General features: G+C 39.6%; 2 protein-coding genes across 2 annotated transcripts in view; both read left to right on the forward strand.

The window, feature by feature from the left end:
- The window catches only part of LOC126398752 (protein FAM184A-like), a 29,600-nt gene extending 19,637 nt beyond the window's left edge, over positions 1–9,963 (forward strand). Inside the window, exons 4-5 of the mRNA XM_050058328.1 lie at positions 328–584; positions 8,993–9,963. Of these exons, the coding sequence (XP_049914285.1) occupies positions 328–584; positions 8,993–9,074 (339 nt within the window). The 3' untranslated portion in view covers positions 9,075–9,963. The remainder of the gene's footprint in view (positions 1–327; positions 585–8,992) is intronic.
- A 2,105-nt stretch (positions 9,964–12,068) lies between these two features.
- Positions 12,069–13,657, forward strand: ptrhd1 (peptidyl-tRNA hydrolase domain containing 1). The gene is made up of 2 exons (XM_050058219.1): positions 12,069–12,309; positions 13,059–13,657. Exons 1-2 carry the CDS (start codon positions 12,100–12,102, stop codon positions 13,227–13,229), a joined length of 381 nt encoding a protein of 126 aa, XP_049914176.1. The 5' UTR covers positions 12,069–12,099; the 3' UTR covers positions 13,230–13,657.
- The last annotated feature ends 2,277 nt before the right edge of the window (positions 13,658–15,934 follow it).

A 15,934-nucleotide genomic window follows, 5' to 3' on the forward strand; every position in this document is an offset into this window, starting at 1 on the left:
GTGTGAGATGTTTCCTGCTTTGACACATCTCTCCTCATCTGAACTTCCATTCTGCTCAGAGCGACTGCTGCTTTAAGACTGAGTGATGCCAGTCTTCAGATTGATCCATTCACTCGATCAGCATTTAAATAGGATCGAGTTAGCACGCTGCTCTTTTCCTGTCTCTCACTGGATGGACTGTTAAGACCTCTAGGGCTCTCCCTGTACTCCATTTTCCCTCTTTTTCCCCTCCATTTCCTCTTATCTTTTATTATGATTTTGTTTCAAACTTCCCTTTTGCTCCTTTTTTGACCCCCATGCCCCTCCTTTTCTTTTTTTTCTGTGTAGCAAAAGAAAAAGAATGAGAAAACAGCAGCCAGCAGATTCAGCAGCTCTCCTAGTGTCAGGGCTCTGGAGGCAGCAGGTATGGGCGTGGGTGTGGCGGGTTCAGGAAGTGGGCAGCCCCCACAGCCCCCACCCCCGCCCCCAGCCCAGCCAAGCCGCCTAGAGCCCATCCCCAACTCCCCCCTTCACCATCTTGAACTCAACTCCAACAAACCTCTTCCCCTGCCGACCCCTCCCACCGAACCCAAGAAATTCATGAGGTGAGACCTTTTCAGCCCCGACGGGCAGCAGCTGGTCAGTCCACGCATCAATCATCCAATCACAGACCTCAGGTTAATTGGAAACTCCTGCTGGTTAAAAGCACTTTTAATGAGTTGACTCATAGCCTGAGTCAGACCTTGAATGTAGAGACTGTATTTTAGGCCTTTTGTTCTTTGACAAAAGCCTTTAAAAAACACCAGAGCTCTGTTGTTTCTGGCTTTGAAAAGGTACAGTGGCATAATAACTGGTGTTTTACATTTTCATCCCTTCCAGCCAAGTCTGGCCTTTTCATAAACCACAAGGAGCATGAAATCATTGCCATGTCAAGCTTCAGAGTGTAAAATAGAAGTCAGAGCAAATGCTCTAATGTGATGTAAAAAGCCTAGCTACCTTAAGTTCTGTTGTTAGGTCTGTCAAGCTTTGTATTCTTGTACAGTAGACCAAATTACTGTGACGTCACGCTAACATCAATCACTTCCAGGTTGATAACTCAACTGCGGAGATTGACAAACTTATTTCTTTTGTCATTTTTAGCTTTAACTTTATTGTTTAAAGTTAGCGGTGGTCTCTGCTGTGCTCATTCTATGTACTGTGTTGCTTGCTAGCGTCTTTGATAAACCAATTCTCTGGGCACGGAAGCTAAGCAATTAGCCTACTAATGCGGATGAGGGCTGCAACAAAATGTATTTTAGCCACCTAAAAAAAAAAAAACAATCAATCAATCAGTTTAAGTGTATGCTATATTTTAAACGTTTTCCCTGCTTTACCATTAACACTGATTGATAGAGGAAACAGTAGACCAGCAACTCCCGTGTTCTGCAAAGTAAAATTAGTGTTTTTGTCAGTGGAGCCTGGTGGTTTTGAGATAACAGCTTCAGTTCCCTGTCGGAGAGGGCTGTCTGACAGCAAGGTAAAGAAGATATTCTAAATACAGTGTACACTTAAACTGATATTGATTTTTTTTAGGTAGGCCTTTGTTTAGGTGACCAAAAACTAACCAACTGAGGCAGCTTTTGCCCATTTAATGTGCCTGACGCTGGGGTTTTCTACCCAGAAGCTATTCTAAAAAATAGACAAGCATTGCGATATGGTCTATGTAGCTTACAGTATTGATGGCAGGTTTTCCACTTGAAATTCTTAGTCATTTTTTAATGGTTTCAGCCTGTAGTAGACAAACATGCTTCGATTTTGCTAGCAGCTGTTGCTAGCAGAGTTTATTAGCTGTAGCTAGCTAGCTAGCTAAGCTAACGTCAGTGCCATGAATTGGTTAATAATGTTGTCTTCATCTTCATTTCCCCGTCACAGAGCTGTCTGACAGCAATGTAAAGTGGTGAAGATATTCTAAATATAGTGTACATCAAAAGTGATATTGATTTTTTATTTTAGGTGGGCAAAATCTAACCAACTGAGGCAGCTTTTGCTCAGCGCCATTTTATGTGTCTGACGCGGGGGTTTTCTACCCAGAAGCTGTTCCAAAAATAAACAAACATTGAGATTCGGTCTATATTCACCTTACAATATTGATGGCAGACTTTCCACCTGAAATTCTTACCAATTTTGAAATGGTTTTAGTAGACAAAAACGCTTCAGTTTTGCTGGCTTAAATGACAGCTGTTGCTAGCAGAGTTTATTAGCTGTAGCGGGCTAGCTAACTAAGCTAACGTCAGGTGCATGAATTGGTTGAAAATGTCGTCTCCATCTGACTGGTTTTAAAACAAAACCTGTTAGGAGGTCTTAAACATGCATTTGATGGCTACATACTATAAATGATAATGTGCTAATAGATTGAGGCTAACGCTAACATGTCTGAGGCAAAGCTGTAAATAAAGAAACAGTGATGTTTTGTAGTCTAGTCACTCCTTCTATTGTAAGTATGATAAAGAAATGGCTTTTGGGAGAAGGACTAAGCAATGTGTTTGATAAATATTACACTTTCTCAGGTAACGACATTAGCTGTGGTTTCGGGAATATAAACTTCCCCAAATCCACTGCAGCTGCTAATGTTAGCTTATTGTAGCATTCAGGGCCAGCAGGAAATACTACACAGTGGATGTGCTAGTCATGAACAGAGTTTTTTATGCTTAACTCCATAAAATAATGAAGTATGAAATGCCTTGTCTCAGGAAGTACTGCTGCATTACTACTGTAGGTAAGAAAGATAACCAGCCAGACATGCTAACTTGAGCAGATAAACAAATTGTTTATTGCATTCTTCACAGTTTTATGCTCTTTTGGTTTTGGAAAGGGTAGAAATAAAAGAAACCAGCATCCAAACTACACTTGGAGTATTACTCACTATGATTGGACGATTGTGATTAAAACAGACTGGTGAATGACTGTTCCTCATTTCAGATTAAAGGACACAACTGCATGTTTCCTGTAGCACATTTGAACTGAGAGACATCAGCAGCATCACAGATGTTTTAATAACAGTGCTGAATATGTAGCGACTAACATGATAAGCAGAACATTAACACAAGAGTCCCGACTGAAGCTTCAGAGAATGGCCTTGGAATGCAAAAGGGGCATGTTTTTTTATTTTTTGTCCTCTCCACGTGTCAGTCAGTCTGAACATGTTAACCATGTGCATGCCGACAGGGTTCCCTCCTCTGTTCAGGAAGTTATAAAACTTGCTGTTTATGTCTGTCGTGGCTTTCTGTTGTGCATTGTGTCATTTTGTGGTTCTTCATTCTCTCATCTTCATCTGAATTTCAGCATGTTGCACATGCTGCACTTTTTCTCCTCAACTCGAAATGGGATTTTGTACAAAGTGAACAAAACTATTTTGTTAACGTGAGTTTATAATGAAGTAGATATTGTCTTTTGCTATCATGAACTGTCCCCTCTGTGTGTGGTGGTGTTTTATTTTGAAAACGGCTTTACCTCTCAACTCTGTGGTCCAATAAATGCTTCTCTTGTTTCTCGATGATGGCTGTGGTTGGTCGCTGTTGTGTGAACTGATATGATGATGAATTATGTAACATGCTTCTCACATGAATACATGCAGTCTGTGTATCGCATGCCAAGAAACTGTGTTTTTAGGCGCTGGTATGTAGGTTTACAGCATGTNTAAACACACACACACACACACACACACACACACACACACACAACAGAGCCAAGCAATGACAGTATGAGGTCAGATATTATAGATCTGCTTTGAAATGTTTTCAGACTCCATTAAATGATTCGTCTCTGCGTTCCCTGCACACTCTTTGTTCTTGACAAACATTTGTAGTTAGACTGATCTCTCTGCCTCGACTGCAATACTGAGCAGCAATTTGTAAATTTGACCCCTTTAAATCATTGGGTCCTTTCGGTATTTATATCTTTAAGAGGACTTGTATTATACAGCAGACCTCATCTAAGTGAACTTTTAACATGAGTCTGAACAAGAATATTTCAGTTTCTCAATGAATACTGAACAGTGAGTCAAACAGGGAAATTAATATGTAGAATAGTCTTTCATTCCCAACCTGAAAGTACGCTGTTACACCAACCACAGACTGCTTTAGCAAAGCTCAGGCAGCAGATTTAAACAAGTTATCCTCTTATTACCTCCTCTTATTGTGTTTTTCGTTTCAACAATAATGAATAAGATGAAAAACACTAACTTAATGTGCAGTGGTCCAGGTAGCAGTTTTCTGCCTGGGACATACACAAATGTCCAAACACCTGTAAATTATAAAGCTCGCTGTAACTGACATTTAGTCAATTAGAACCGATGAGACCATGATAGATGTAGAGGAGAGAGGAAACCTAGGCTGTTAAAATGTTTAGATTTTGCTCATTTTAATCAAACCTCAAACACTATATCTGTATCCCTTGTGTTGCGTACAGTGTGGTCATGGTTCCCACAGACTACAGGGTGAATGAAACTGTATAAAAACATTTCCACTGATTACTGAAAATGCAGATTGAAACATGAGTTTTAAACACCTGTATTATTCCAGGAATCAGACCAAAAACAAACATGCACAACTATTAAGTTGCAGCTTTAAAGGAACACTCTGAGCTTTTTGTAGGTCATCCTCTTCATAGGTCATATGTGCTACAAATAGTTTACAGTCCTCTTTCTGTCTCTTAACATAGATGTTAAGAGACAGAAAGCCAATATAATTATCTTAAGTCATGCAATGAGAAATTGTCGCAGCTTTAAAGTCCAACTGAAATAACATTTAGTCAAAAATTATGTTACAGCGTAGGGAACCAGAGAGTGTCAGTGTTACACTGCAGGGAACCAGAGAGTGTTGGTGTTATACTGTAGGGAACCAGCGAGTATCGGTGTTATACTGTAGGGAATCAGAGAGTGTTGGTGTTATACTGTAGGGAACCAGAGAGTGTTGGTGTTATACTGTAAGGATCGAGCGAGTGTTGGTGTTATGCCGTAGGGAACCAGAGAGTGTTGGTGTTATACTGTAGGGAACCAGAGGGTGTTGGTGTTACACCGTAGGGAATCAGAGAGTGGCGCTGTTACACTGTAGGGAACAAGAGAGTGCAGGTGTTACACTGCAGGGAACCAGAGAGTGTCGGTTTTACACTGTAGGGAACCAGCGAGTGTTGGTGTTACGCCGTAGGGAACCAGAGAGTGTTGGTGTTACGCCGAAGGGAACTAGAGAGTGTCTGTGTTACGCCGTAGGGAACCAGAGAGTGTCACTGTTACACTGTAGAGAACCTGAGAGTGCCGCTGTTACACTGTAGGGAACAAGAGAGTGCAGGTGTTACACTGCAGGGAACCAGAGAGTGTTGGTTTTACACTGTAGGGAACCAGGGAGTGTTGGTGTTACACCATAGGGAACCATAGAGTGCAGGTGTTAAACTGTAGGGAATGAGAGAGTGTGGGTGTTAAACTGTAGGGAACCAGAGTGTGGCAGTGTTACACTGTAGTAAATCAGAGAGGGCCTGTAAATCAGAGAGTGCCTGTACACTGTGGGGAACCTGAGAAATTTGGTGTTACACTGCAGGGAACAAGAAAGTCCCAGTGTTACACTGTAGGGAATCAGAGAGTGCCGGTGTTACACTGTAGGAAACCTGAGAAATTTGGTGTTACACTGCAGGGAACAAGGGAGTCCCAGTGTTACACCGTTGGGAGAACGAGAGAGTGCTGGTCTTACACTGTAGAGAATGAAAAAATGCCAGTGTTACTGCATAGGGAACCAGAGAGTGTTGATGTTGCACCATAGGGAACCAGAGAGTGCAGGTGTTAAACTGTAGGGAACCAGAGTGTGGCAGTGTTATACTGTAGTAAATCAGAGAGTGCCTGTAAATCAGAGAGTGCCTGTACACTGTGGGGAACCTGAGAAATTTGGTGTTACACTGCAGGGAACAAGAAAGTCCCAGTGTTACACTGTAGGGAATCAGAGAGTGCCGGTGTTACACCTTAGAGAATGAAAGAATGCCAGTGTTACAGTGTAGGGAACCAGAGAGTGTTGGTGTTAAACTGTAGGGAACAAGAGTGTGGCAGTGTTACACTGTAGGGAGTCAGAGAGTGCCGGTCTTACACTGTAGGGAACCTGAGAAATTTGATGTTAGAAAAGGAAAGAATGCTAGTGTTACACCGTAGGGAACGAAACAGTGCAGCTGTTACACTGTAGGGAACGAGAGAGTTCCAGTGTTACACCGTAAGGAATGAGAGAGTATCGTTGTTATACTATTGGGAACAACATAGTGTTGTTGTTGCACTGTAGGTAATGAGAGTGTGTAGGTGTTACAACATAGGGAACCAGAGAGTGTCAGTGTTACACTGTAGGGAGAACGAGAGAGCACCAGTGTTATACCCAGTGTTACACCATAGGGAACCATAGCCTACATGTCATGGGCAGTCAGCATGGTGTCAGTGGTATTGAAGAGTAGGACCACACCAGCATCTCACCAACCTAAGTGATATTTGCAGGCTCTTTAATGTGCTGCAGCTAATTTACTATCTAACCTGCACACTGACATTAATGGTGCACTTTTCCCCACTGAATGTTTGTTTGTTTGTTAGCTTGTTCAGCAAGCTCAGATGCAGAACAAGACGTGATCATGTTTGTAAGCTAGATAAGAAGATGGCTTGACAGGAGACAGGAAACCTAACCTGGGTTCTTAGTCAGTGTCTATGACTCTTGTGTTGTGTAGCAAGTTGATGTCTGGGCCAGTGTAACTGCTTAATGCCAGATATGATGGCTGTATCGAAGTAAGGTCTTCATATATGCAGACGGATACCACAACAAAGTTATGGTCAATTAATGCAAAACTAGAGGGGGGCATAAAATGAAACCAATAATGTAAATTCCTTCTTTTTGTTTTTTTTTTCCTCAAAGAAGAACATAGAACATGTGATCTTTCAGAGCAGATATGAAGGCTGTAGCAGCAAAAATATACAGTTGAATTTCAGTTGGACCTTAATGTTGACTAGTGATTTCAGACAATATGGCAGTTATTCGAATTTGAACACAAATAACACACTAGGTGAAATGTTTCTTTACTAATCCTGATGGGTCTGTTGGGTCAGACAAACATAGGCAGTGTAACCTGTAGGATTTTATTACATCACATTATCATCACCTCTCCTTTGATGCTCTCTTTGTCATCTCTCTCCTCTTCTTGCTTTTTCCTCTGATAGTGATTCATCATCTCATCCTCTGCCAATCTCTTTTCATGCCTTCTCCATCACATTTCCTTCCCTGTATCCCTCAAATCAACATCAAAACACCTCTGCTCACATTTTCATTCACTTCTCTTCTTGCATTGGCCATCATCACAAACTACAGTTTCTGTAGCTACCTAAAATGATAGCCAAAAAACATTTGATGAGATGAATGTTGTTTTTTACTTCCTAATGCCCAGACGCAGTAGATAACACACACGTGCTCTTCATAAACTGTTATTTCATGAGTATTTTATATCAGTATAACTAATATGGATATAATCACTCATTGTTTTTAATAGATATGAACACTTTTGCCATTTTGCTGTTGTTCTGGCCCAACTTCCCCTCATGGATCAATAAAGTTTCTTCTTATCTTGCTCAAACATTCAGATTTGACCACCTCCTATTGTCGGCATTAAAAGACAGAAAGATATTATCATTGAGAGACATTTCGCTAATGCTATTTTCTAGTGGATAAAATGCTACAGTGGCAAAAATGGCTATTGTTGTATGGAAATGACTGTATATATTACAATTAATCTTTTATGAACTGAAGACAGAACCCTTTGATTCTGAATTTGGGACCATGTACAGTATAAACACGATTCATCATGCTGCACAAATACAAGAGAAGCTTTATGGAAAGTAATTGACGCCTTCAAGCTTAGGAAACAACAACAACAAAAATGACCCCCGCCCCCACCGCCCCAAAATTTAAATATTACCTTGGGGTTATGGGACTGTTTGTTTAGGAAGAAGCCAATTAACAAAGCAGAAGAAGCTCCAATAGGTGTTTGTTTTGATAGATGCAAACACTCAGCCTAATTAGTTCAAACTTTAAAGAACAACATGTTTTCCCCCTAAGGACATGAGTCAGGAAGGAGCAACAGCTTCGTCTGGTCGTGCAGATACCACCGGTGATTGACATTTTACTGTAAAAAAAAAACAAACACTATACTTCAAATAGTTTATGAGGTTTGATCGAGGTCGTGCAGTAAGATAATGTATTAGATGTACACGCAGTTTCTTTTTTATGCTAAAACATTGTTAGGCCTATTACATGCCAAGGGTGGTGCAGGAAGTATTCAGATCTTTAACTTAAGTAAAAGTACTAATGATGTGCTGTAAAAATACTCTATTATAAGTGAAAAAAGTAAATGTATGAACATTTAATATGGAAAATGTCAGTAGGTATGATAGTATTAAAAGTAAAAGTACTCAGTGCATTGTATAAAACTTGAACTAATTTTTATTTAGTCAAAAAAAAAATACACAGTTTACTTTTGTTTTGTGTACTAACTGCAAAAACTGTTTATTATGACAGAATAAGTGCATACTGTATATAGCTGTAATGTATGGAATTGGGGACATAGCACAGCAGTGTGTCCCTACTCTACGCTCTCCCTGGATCTTGACAATGACTTTGCTGCCATCTTGTGGACAAAATGTGTATTGCATCTTCATTTAAATCATCTTTTAACCTTTCAGATTAGTGTTAAAGACTGTAGCTAGTGATAGTAGAACAACAGACGTCTTAATTGCAAAAAATGATCAATTTATAGTAGGTTTTATGCCTGATAATCTTAAGTATGTTTCAGCCTTGCTCCTACCATTCAGTCAGGTGTAAGACTACTGAATCAACCTCTGGCTTCTTCCCTGACTTGTCTCTTTCTGTCTTTATTTTTGTTGTGGTGATTTTTTTTTTTTTTTTCCTGTTTGCCTCTCCGTCTTGAAGCCCTCCTGTTTTTTTTCCTGTTTGCGCTCTCCGTCTTGAAGCCCTCCTGAAACGAAGGACTCCGCCATCGACTCCCCGGACGCCCAGCGCCAGGAGTGGTTCGCTCAATACTTCTCCTTTTGATTGACCACAAACCTGCAAACACAAGGATTCAGCATGTCAACCAAACTTAAAAAAATGAAGAAAAAACACAGAAAAAAGAGAAAAAATTGTTAAAACTATTTGTTCTTTATTGTCATTGATCGGTTCGGGGATCAGTTCACTTTGAGTTCGGCCAACTGAGACTGTAATTATTGGTTTGAGAATTAATTCTCACAGAGAACTCGATGTCATTCACTTTGGTTAAAAAATAAATAAATTTCAAAAATGTAATGATTATCCACTTCCTGTTGTTGACTGAGGTGAAACTGAATTGAATCCGAACCCTGACCGTCAAATGTCATCACTCTGATCTGATTTGATTGTTTGATTATCTCTGATTGTTTCACTGTGGACGAGTTTCTCTCTTAGTACAGTGACAATGATCATCAGTATGTTTGATGTTAATTTTATTTATTTACTTCCTAACTTATTTTGCAGTTTCTCAGAACTAGAAAAAAATGAGTGGTGCATTATCATGCTGCTAATTGCCATTGTTGGACTACAGTAAGAAATATATATATAAAGAAATATACGGTAGGTTATTGTGCTCTCTCTGTACGTGGGCCCACTGCATACAGCATCTTAGACTAGGAGCGCTGATCTAAGACCAGTTTGCCTCCTCATTTATGGTGACATTTACATGGACCTGATCCTAGATCAGTTACACTGCTCTGATATGCTCCATGAATACAGGCTCTGATTTTAGGACGGCACCATCATGGCAAGTTTGTTACAGCTGCATAGAAGTTTCAGCAGATTTTGGTAGAATATTAAAACCTGTTTGTATGGTTGTCTGTCTCAACACAGATATAATGATGTCTCACCAATTTTAAAAACAAAAATAGCATATTTTATATTTATATTATAATGTGTATGCTTAATAAATAATTATTGTGACATTTACTGGTTTGTTTGTCAGTTATTTGAGTAAATCGGAGGTTTACATTTCATTTAATGTCACAGAGACGTTGCTTTGTAAGTGATGCAAAATTATATATGGAGGTTCATTGATGACAAAAATACATATATTACATTACAGTTTATAAATTTAACTATTACACCTGTCTACCACAGTATTATATAATGTATTTTATTTCTGTTTTTTAACCATTGCACTAGGTTATGTCTTTATGTCTTCGATTCTAATTAGATTTTACTTACGCAATTTTCTTTTTAAGATATTTGTATGACGCCATTCTACCTTCACTCGTGAACATGACCCCATTTGCAGTGATGCGAGCACTGTGCCGGACCGTATGGTGAAAATGGAGCTGAGCTGGAAGGCAAAGCTTTCGATTTACTGGTCCATCTACGTCCCAACCCTCACCTATGGTCATGAGCTCTGGGTAGTGACTGAAAGAATGAGTTTGCAGATACAAGCAGCCAAAATGAGTTTCCTCCGTGGGGTGGCTGGGCTCAGCCTTAGAGATAGGGTGAGGAGCTCGGACATCCGGAGGGAGCTCGGAGTAGAGCTGCTGCTCCTTCGCGTCGAAATGGGCCAGTTGAGGTGGCTCGGGCATCTGATCACGATGCCTCCTTGGCGCCTCCCTTTAGAGGTGTTCTGGGCACGTCACACTGGTAGGAGGCCCCGGGGCAGACCCAGAAAACATTGGAGGCATTACTTATATCTGGCCTGGGAACACCACAGGGTCCCCTGGACAAGCTGGAAAGCGTTGCTGGGGAGAGGGACGTCTGGAGTACTTTGCTTGGCCTGCTGCCCTCACAAGATATGAGGTTGAAAATGGATGGATGAGGATTATTTGAGGGAGCCTGAAAACTTAGAATATCGCCAACAACTGCTTCACTGTTATTGCTGTGCATATGACAATAAAGAACTTGAACCACAAACTTGATGCAGAACAAGTTTAAAATGTTCAATACGTGGCCAGTTACAAGTCTTTTTCTCAATATTTTCTCAGAGTAAACTGAGAATGTGAGAAAGTGCTCACAAGCAGGATACAGTTAAAGTATTCCAGACAAATAAAAACAGCTGATGAGACACAGAAATAGTTTAACTTTTTACACATGTAAATGTTTCATCATTAATGAACTTCCATACTTCCTCAGCCTGAGCTGTAACTGCTGTCTGTATAATAGCATACTACGATACAGGCAGAATGACGAACAACCTCTTCCTAATTATTTTGGTGAGTGAATCTCTTCCCAGGTTGATTGCACTGATAGTGTTTCTCCCAGATGTCTTAGTATGCATTAAAGAGCCACTTGGTCATCAGTCACTGCCTTTACCACAGGTTTGACAAAAAACAAGATAGTTCACACCTTTATTGTTTTTAATTTTGGCAGTGGTAGTTTGGGCTACTGGAAAACCATACATGGAATATAAAATGTACTGTTTCGAACCCAGACTGAACTGTCTTATTCAAAACAGCTGAAAATACACAATAGGCCTACGAGATGAGACAGTGAAGGGTCATTATGTATACAGTGTGTAAGGACTGAGTACCCCAAAATGCTGTTGTCATTCATGCATATTGTGATATTGTATTTAATGCATCGGTGTCGTTAGAATGAAAAATACCGAACCAAAAGTAGTCTAGTTTGAAAAAAACCCCACCTCAGAATAGGTGATGATAAAGAACCAGGCAAGGAAGAGGAGCAGATGAAAACAGTGGCACAGTGTGCTTTGCCTAGCTATTTAATACATTTAAAAAAGTAACTGGCTTGTTTTATGTCCTAATTGTGTTTGTCTTTTTTTTCCTAAATTGCAGATTTATCTTGCAAACTATTTATGAAGAGGAGGAGCTGGAACAGATTTTTTATTTTTATTTTTTATTATTTATTTTTAATCATTTATTTTATTTTTATTTCCCAAACGTTTTCACAGAATAAACATTATTTGCTGGTAGCTAAGGCAGGCAGACTGCAGTTTTCAAACTGACCAGCAGGGTGCAGTGGCGTTGTGTTAACGTTTAGTAATCGACTCCACATCAGCTGAACCGGAAAATAAACAAACCCTGAATCAGTTCCTGTCCGGGTTGGGGTAAAAATGGCAGCTACGGGAGCCGGGTCTCCCAGCCGGTTGGTCCAGTATGTTATTGTCCGGTCGGATCTGGTTCACAAGCTGTCCTGGCCCCTGGGAGCCGTTATAACTCAGGCCTGTCATGCCGCGACCGCCGCCATCCACCTTCACTACGGAGACCCGGACACTCAGCGGTACCTGGCCGAGCTGGACTCCATGCATAAAGTGGTGCTGGGGGTAAGCTCCACACGTCACGCCAAACTCCATTCAAATATTTGTCATTTTGAATATTTTAGTCAGTTTAGCGCTTATGTCGTGTATTACATTAAAAATAATATAAAATTATAAGCTGTTTTGGCAAACTGTTTTATTCGACATTAATACGTTTTTAAAAGGTTCATATTTAAACCGTTTGCACGAGCTTCCCCTCTTCACTTTATCTAGCCACTTCGGCTAACACGTGTTTAAAGAAGCAGCGTTAAAGCGATTAAAAAACAGATTTTACTATTAAAAACGTTATGTCTGGTGTGTAATATGGATGCCGAATTTAAAAGTGACCCCCTAAAAATATATTAAGGTGTTGAATGGTTTTCTAGCTGGTATAAGTTTGTGCTGACAAGCTAACAATGTATGAAATGACAGAATTTCTAATGGAGTATGGTGGTTTCTTGTATGCTATTTCTTCAAAGCAAGATTTAAGTATGTAAATATAAGGCGACTAAATAATAACAATCTTGATTATTATAACGTTACTTATATGAATGTCATATATCAGATGAAGCTCCCTCTGTAAAAGATCCCAGCCATGCATTTAGATGATTTAAATTCAATCACTGTATGTGGTTTAGACAGATTTACAGTTTAGTATTAAATCCACAGCAAATATCTTTTTTCTCACATGGAGCACTTGAATGAAATGTGAAGTAATGTGGGATCTGTGGCTCAGTCTTGGACTACTGTAAATGTGTGTATCTGTTTTCCTCCAGGCCCCAGACGAGGCTGCCCTCTCCAGCCTATCAGAGACTCTAACACAGGCCGGTGTGGCCCACAAGCTTTGGATCGAACAACCAGAAAACATCCCCACCTGCTTGGCTCTGAAGCCATGTCCTAAAGAGACTGTCCAGCCGCTGCTGCGCAAGTTCAAACTCTTCAAATGACTGCCTTGAAAGACACTGTCCAGCCAAGCACCGCAATGCATGTCAGTACCTAATTTCATCTATCAAAGGTGAATAAGAGTTATGCGCTTCGTCTCAGTGCAGTCTAAACACCTGCAATGTCCAAGATTAAAGTTGGAAAATATGAAGTTCTTTTCTGGATGAATTTGTTCAGGTGAAAAGGTAAAAAACACAAAGGTATTATTTGTTTTGCTAATATTTAATTATATATTAACATAACGAACTACAAAACGAAGAATGGTTTGACTTGGAGCCACGAAAAAGTTGATTATCAAGTGTACTAATCTAATCTGTTGTTAACATATTCAGAAAATGAATCATCCCTGTTTAACACACTGTAATTAAAATATATGTTGTCACATTGCCAATCCTAAAATTAAGGATGGAAAAAAATCTGCTGTCATGTGTTGATTGTAGCTTTACACTTCCTCATTTCCTTTGCATCAGATCTCTTATGCAATGATGCAAATCCTCTGGCTATATTTCCACAGTAAACTGTCACTGCAAGACCTCTCAACACTGTCTGCAAAAGTCTTAACGTGGGTTTCATTAATCCTGTGTAGTTTCTCGAAAAAAGAAACAAAAAATTTGTAGTCGTACTGCGTAGATTCTTAACAGCGATCCTATCATACAATATTGGTACTTATTGTGCAAAGAAACTGCGTGAATCATAAGGTGAGAGTACCAAATTTGAACTGTTAAATTAGGAATATTCTAAGAAATGCAGTTCCAGCACAGTATTCTTTAAGGGTAGATCTGCACAGTACTATACATACAGGATGTGACAGTGTATTATAGTTATAAATACATACATATTAAGTGGTATTACAGGTCATGAACTATAACGTAGCTCTCGAATACTCTCAGTACTACATTTTTCTACCTGTTTCTCAAGTTTTTGACATGATCATTGTATATCTAAACTATCTTTACTATGTCATGTGACTAGCCCAATGTTCTCACATGCAGGGGCATAGTAGCAAATTCTAGGCCCTATGGATGAGCAGTGTCCGTGGGCCCCCGCCCATCCTCTCTGGATCCACGTCTTTGTCACAAACCTTTTGAATTTTTTTTTGTACGAAGTCAGTTTGCTTTTTTTCTGTTCCTTTCTTTCTTTTCTTTTGTATGACCCTGATTTCCTCCTCTTGGAAAGAGACAGTACAGTTTACATTCCCAGCCGGCCACCAACGTTGTTAGATATTGATATATGGTTAAATTCAGGTTGTGACGGTGGGTAACCAAAATACAATGTCAGGACAATGTCTAATGCCAGCCTCAAATTGACGTAGAATACTGATGATGGATGACGTTGATATTTTTTGGTTTTTAGTGGTATTGTTAAATAACCAAAATCCAACATATTCCAAATGTCTCATGTCAGCGTCATCATGGCATAGAGAAACAAAATTTAGTCATAAGGTATGGAGAACAAAACCCAACATCAACAAAATGTCAAAATGTGAACATCCACACAACATCATCAGCATTTGAAATATCATCAACCTGATTTTCATCCTAACCAAAATCAAACATCTGTCTGACATAAGAGTCCAACATCTTTGTGATGTCTTACTGATGTCCAGTGCCGGCTGGGTTGGTGCTCCAGCAGCATAAGCGGTCACTCACTTGTCTCTAGCTGAGTTCAGAGATGAAACCTAGTGCAGGGGTGGATTAAACCATTTTGTACCTTTTTTATTTTGGACTTCAGAGAGCTGCTGCTATTTTTTTCATGTAAAGTCCAGCCCTTCTTTGGCACTAGATATTGCAAACAAATCAAACTTTTCAGTCCAGGCTTTTTAAAGGGCCACCTCACACTGGGGCCCTCAGTAATCAGTCCCACTTTCATCCTACTAAAACGCCCCTGCACACATGCACATAAAGCAGTGGCTGGAGAACTATATGAGGTTGGTTAGGAAGAGCGGAATAATGTTTCAAATGATATTCGGGCCAATTTTTTAAATAAAATACATACTGTATATATGAACTACATCCTTCTTTCCTCAGTTCTGTTCAGGAGTACTTCACAGTGAAGAATTAGCTCCCAACAGCTAATGATGAAATATTTCATTTTGAATCAAATAGTCATCTTTACCTAGTTGTAGCTCAGTGATTTGTGTGTTTGGAGGCGATTGACGTGAAAAGGTTCTAACCATTATTCCCTTGGCCATAATTCAGATGACAGCATTTTGAGACAGATAAACTTTAATCTCTATCTTTGATAATGAATTATTTTTCAGCTGGTCTAGAAACATTAATTACCATTTATATAAAGACCACAAAGCTGTGAAATATGTCATATTACTGTGGTCTTCTCAGGACATACAGTTGGTGGTTCAACCGCAGCTTTCTTTGTTAAAAAAAACAAACACAACACCAGAAAACATGACTTATCATAACTGATAAAACTGGTTAATACTCACTAGAGTTTGAACTAGGAGATTGTTTTGCAAGTCAGAAGTAAGTCTTAAGTCTTTGCACTTAAGTCCAAGTCCTACGCTTAAAGTTTCTAGTCATTAAGAAGTCATAATGCTATAATACCATTTTAACTACAGTGTAGTGGCAAAAACTTTCCTTCAACCCTATTCCAGTTTCCTTTGTTCTCACCACAGGGAGAGGGCAGGTGCAGTGTGTGTCAGACTCACAGCCTTCTTTCCAATAATGATTCCAGAGAGTGTCTAACATTCACT

Source organism: Epinephelus moara, chromosome 12 (genome assembly GCF_006386435.1).
Source record: "Epinephelus moara isolate mb chromosome 12, YSFRI_EMoa_1.0, whole genome shotgun sequence".
Lineage (NCBI taxonomy): Eukaryota > Metazoa > Chordata > Actinopteri > Perciformes > Serranidae > Epinephelus > Epinephelus moara.

What these genes read in the sequence shown, in the direction of transcription:
- ptrhd1 (XM_050058219.1), top strand. Translation starts at nt 12,100, where the DNA reads ATGGCAGCTACGGGAGCCGGGTCTCCCAGCCGGTTGGTCCAGTATGTT. An exon ending in TGCATAAAGTGGTGCTGGGG is followed by an intron (nt 12,310 to 13,058) that starts GTAAGCTCCACA and finishes GTTTTCCTCCAG; the next exon opens with GCCCCAGACGAGGCTGCCCT.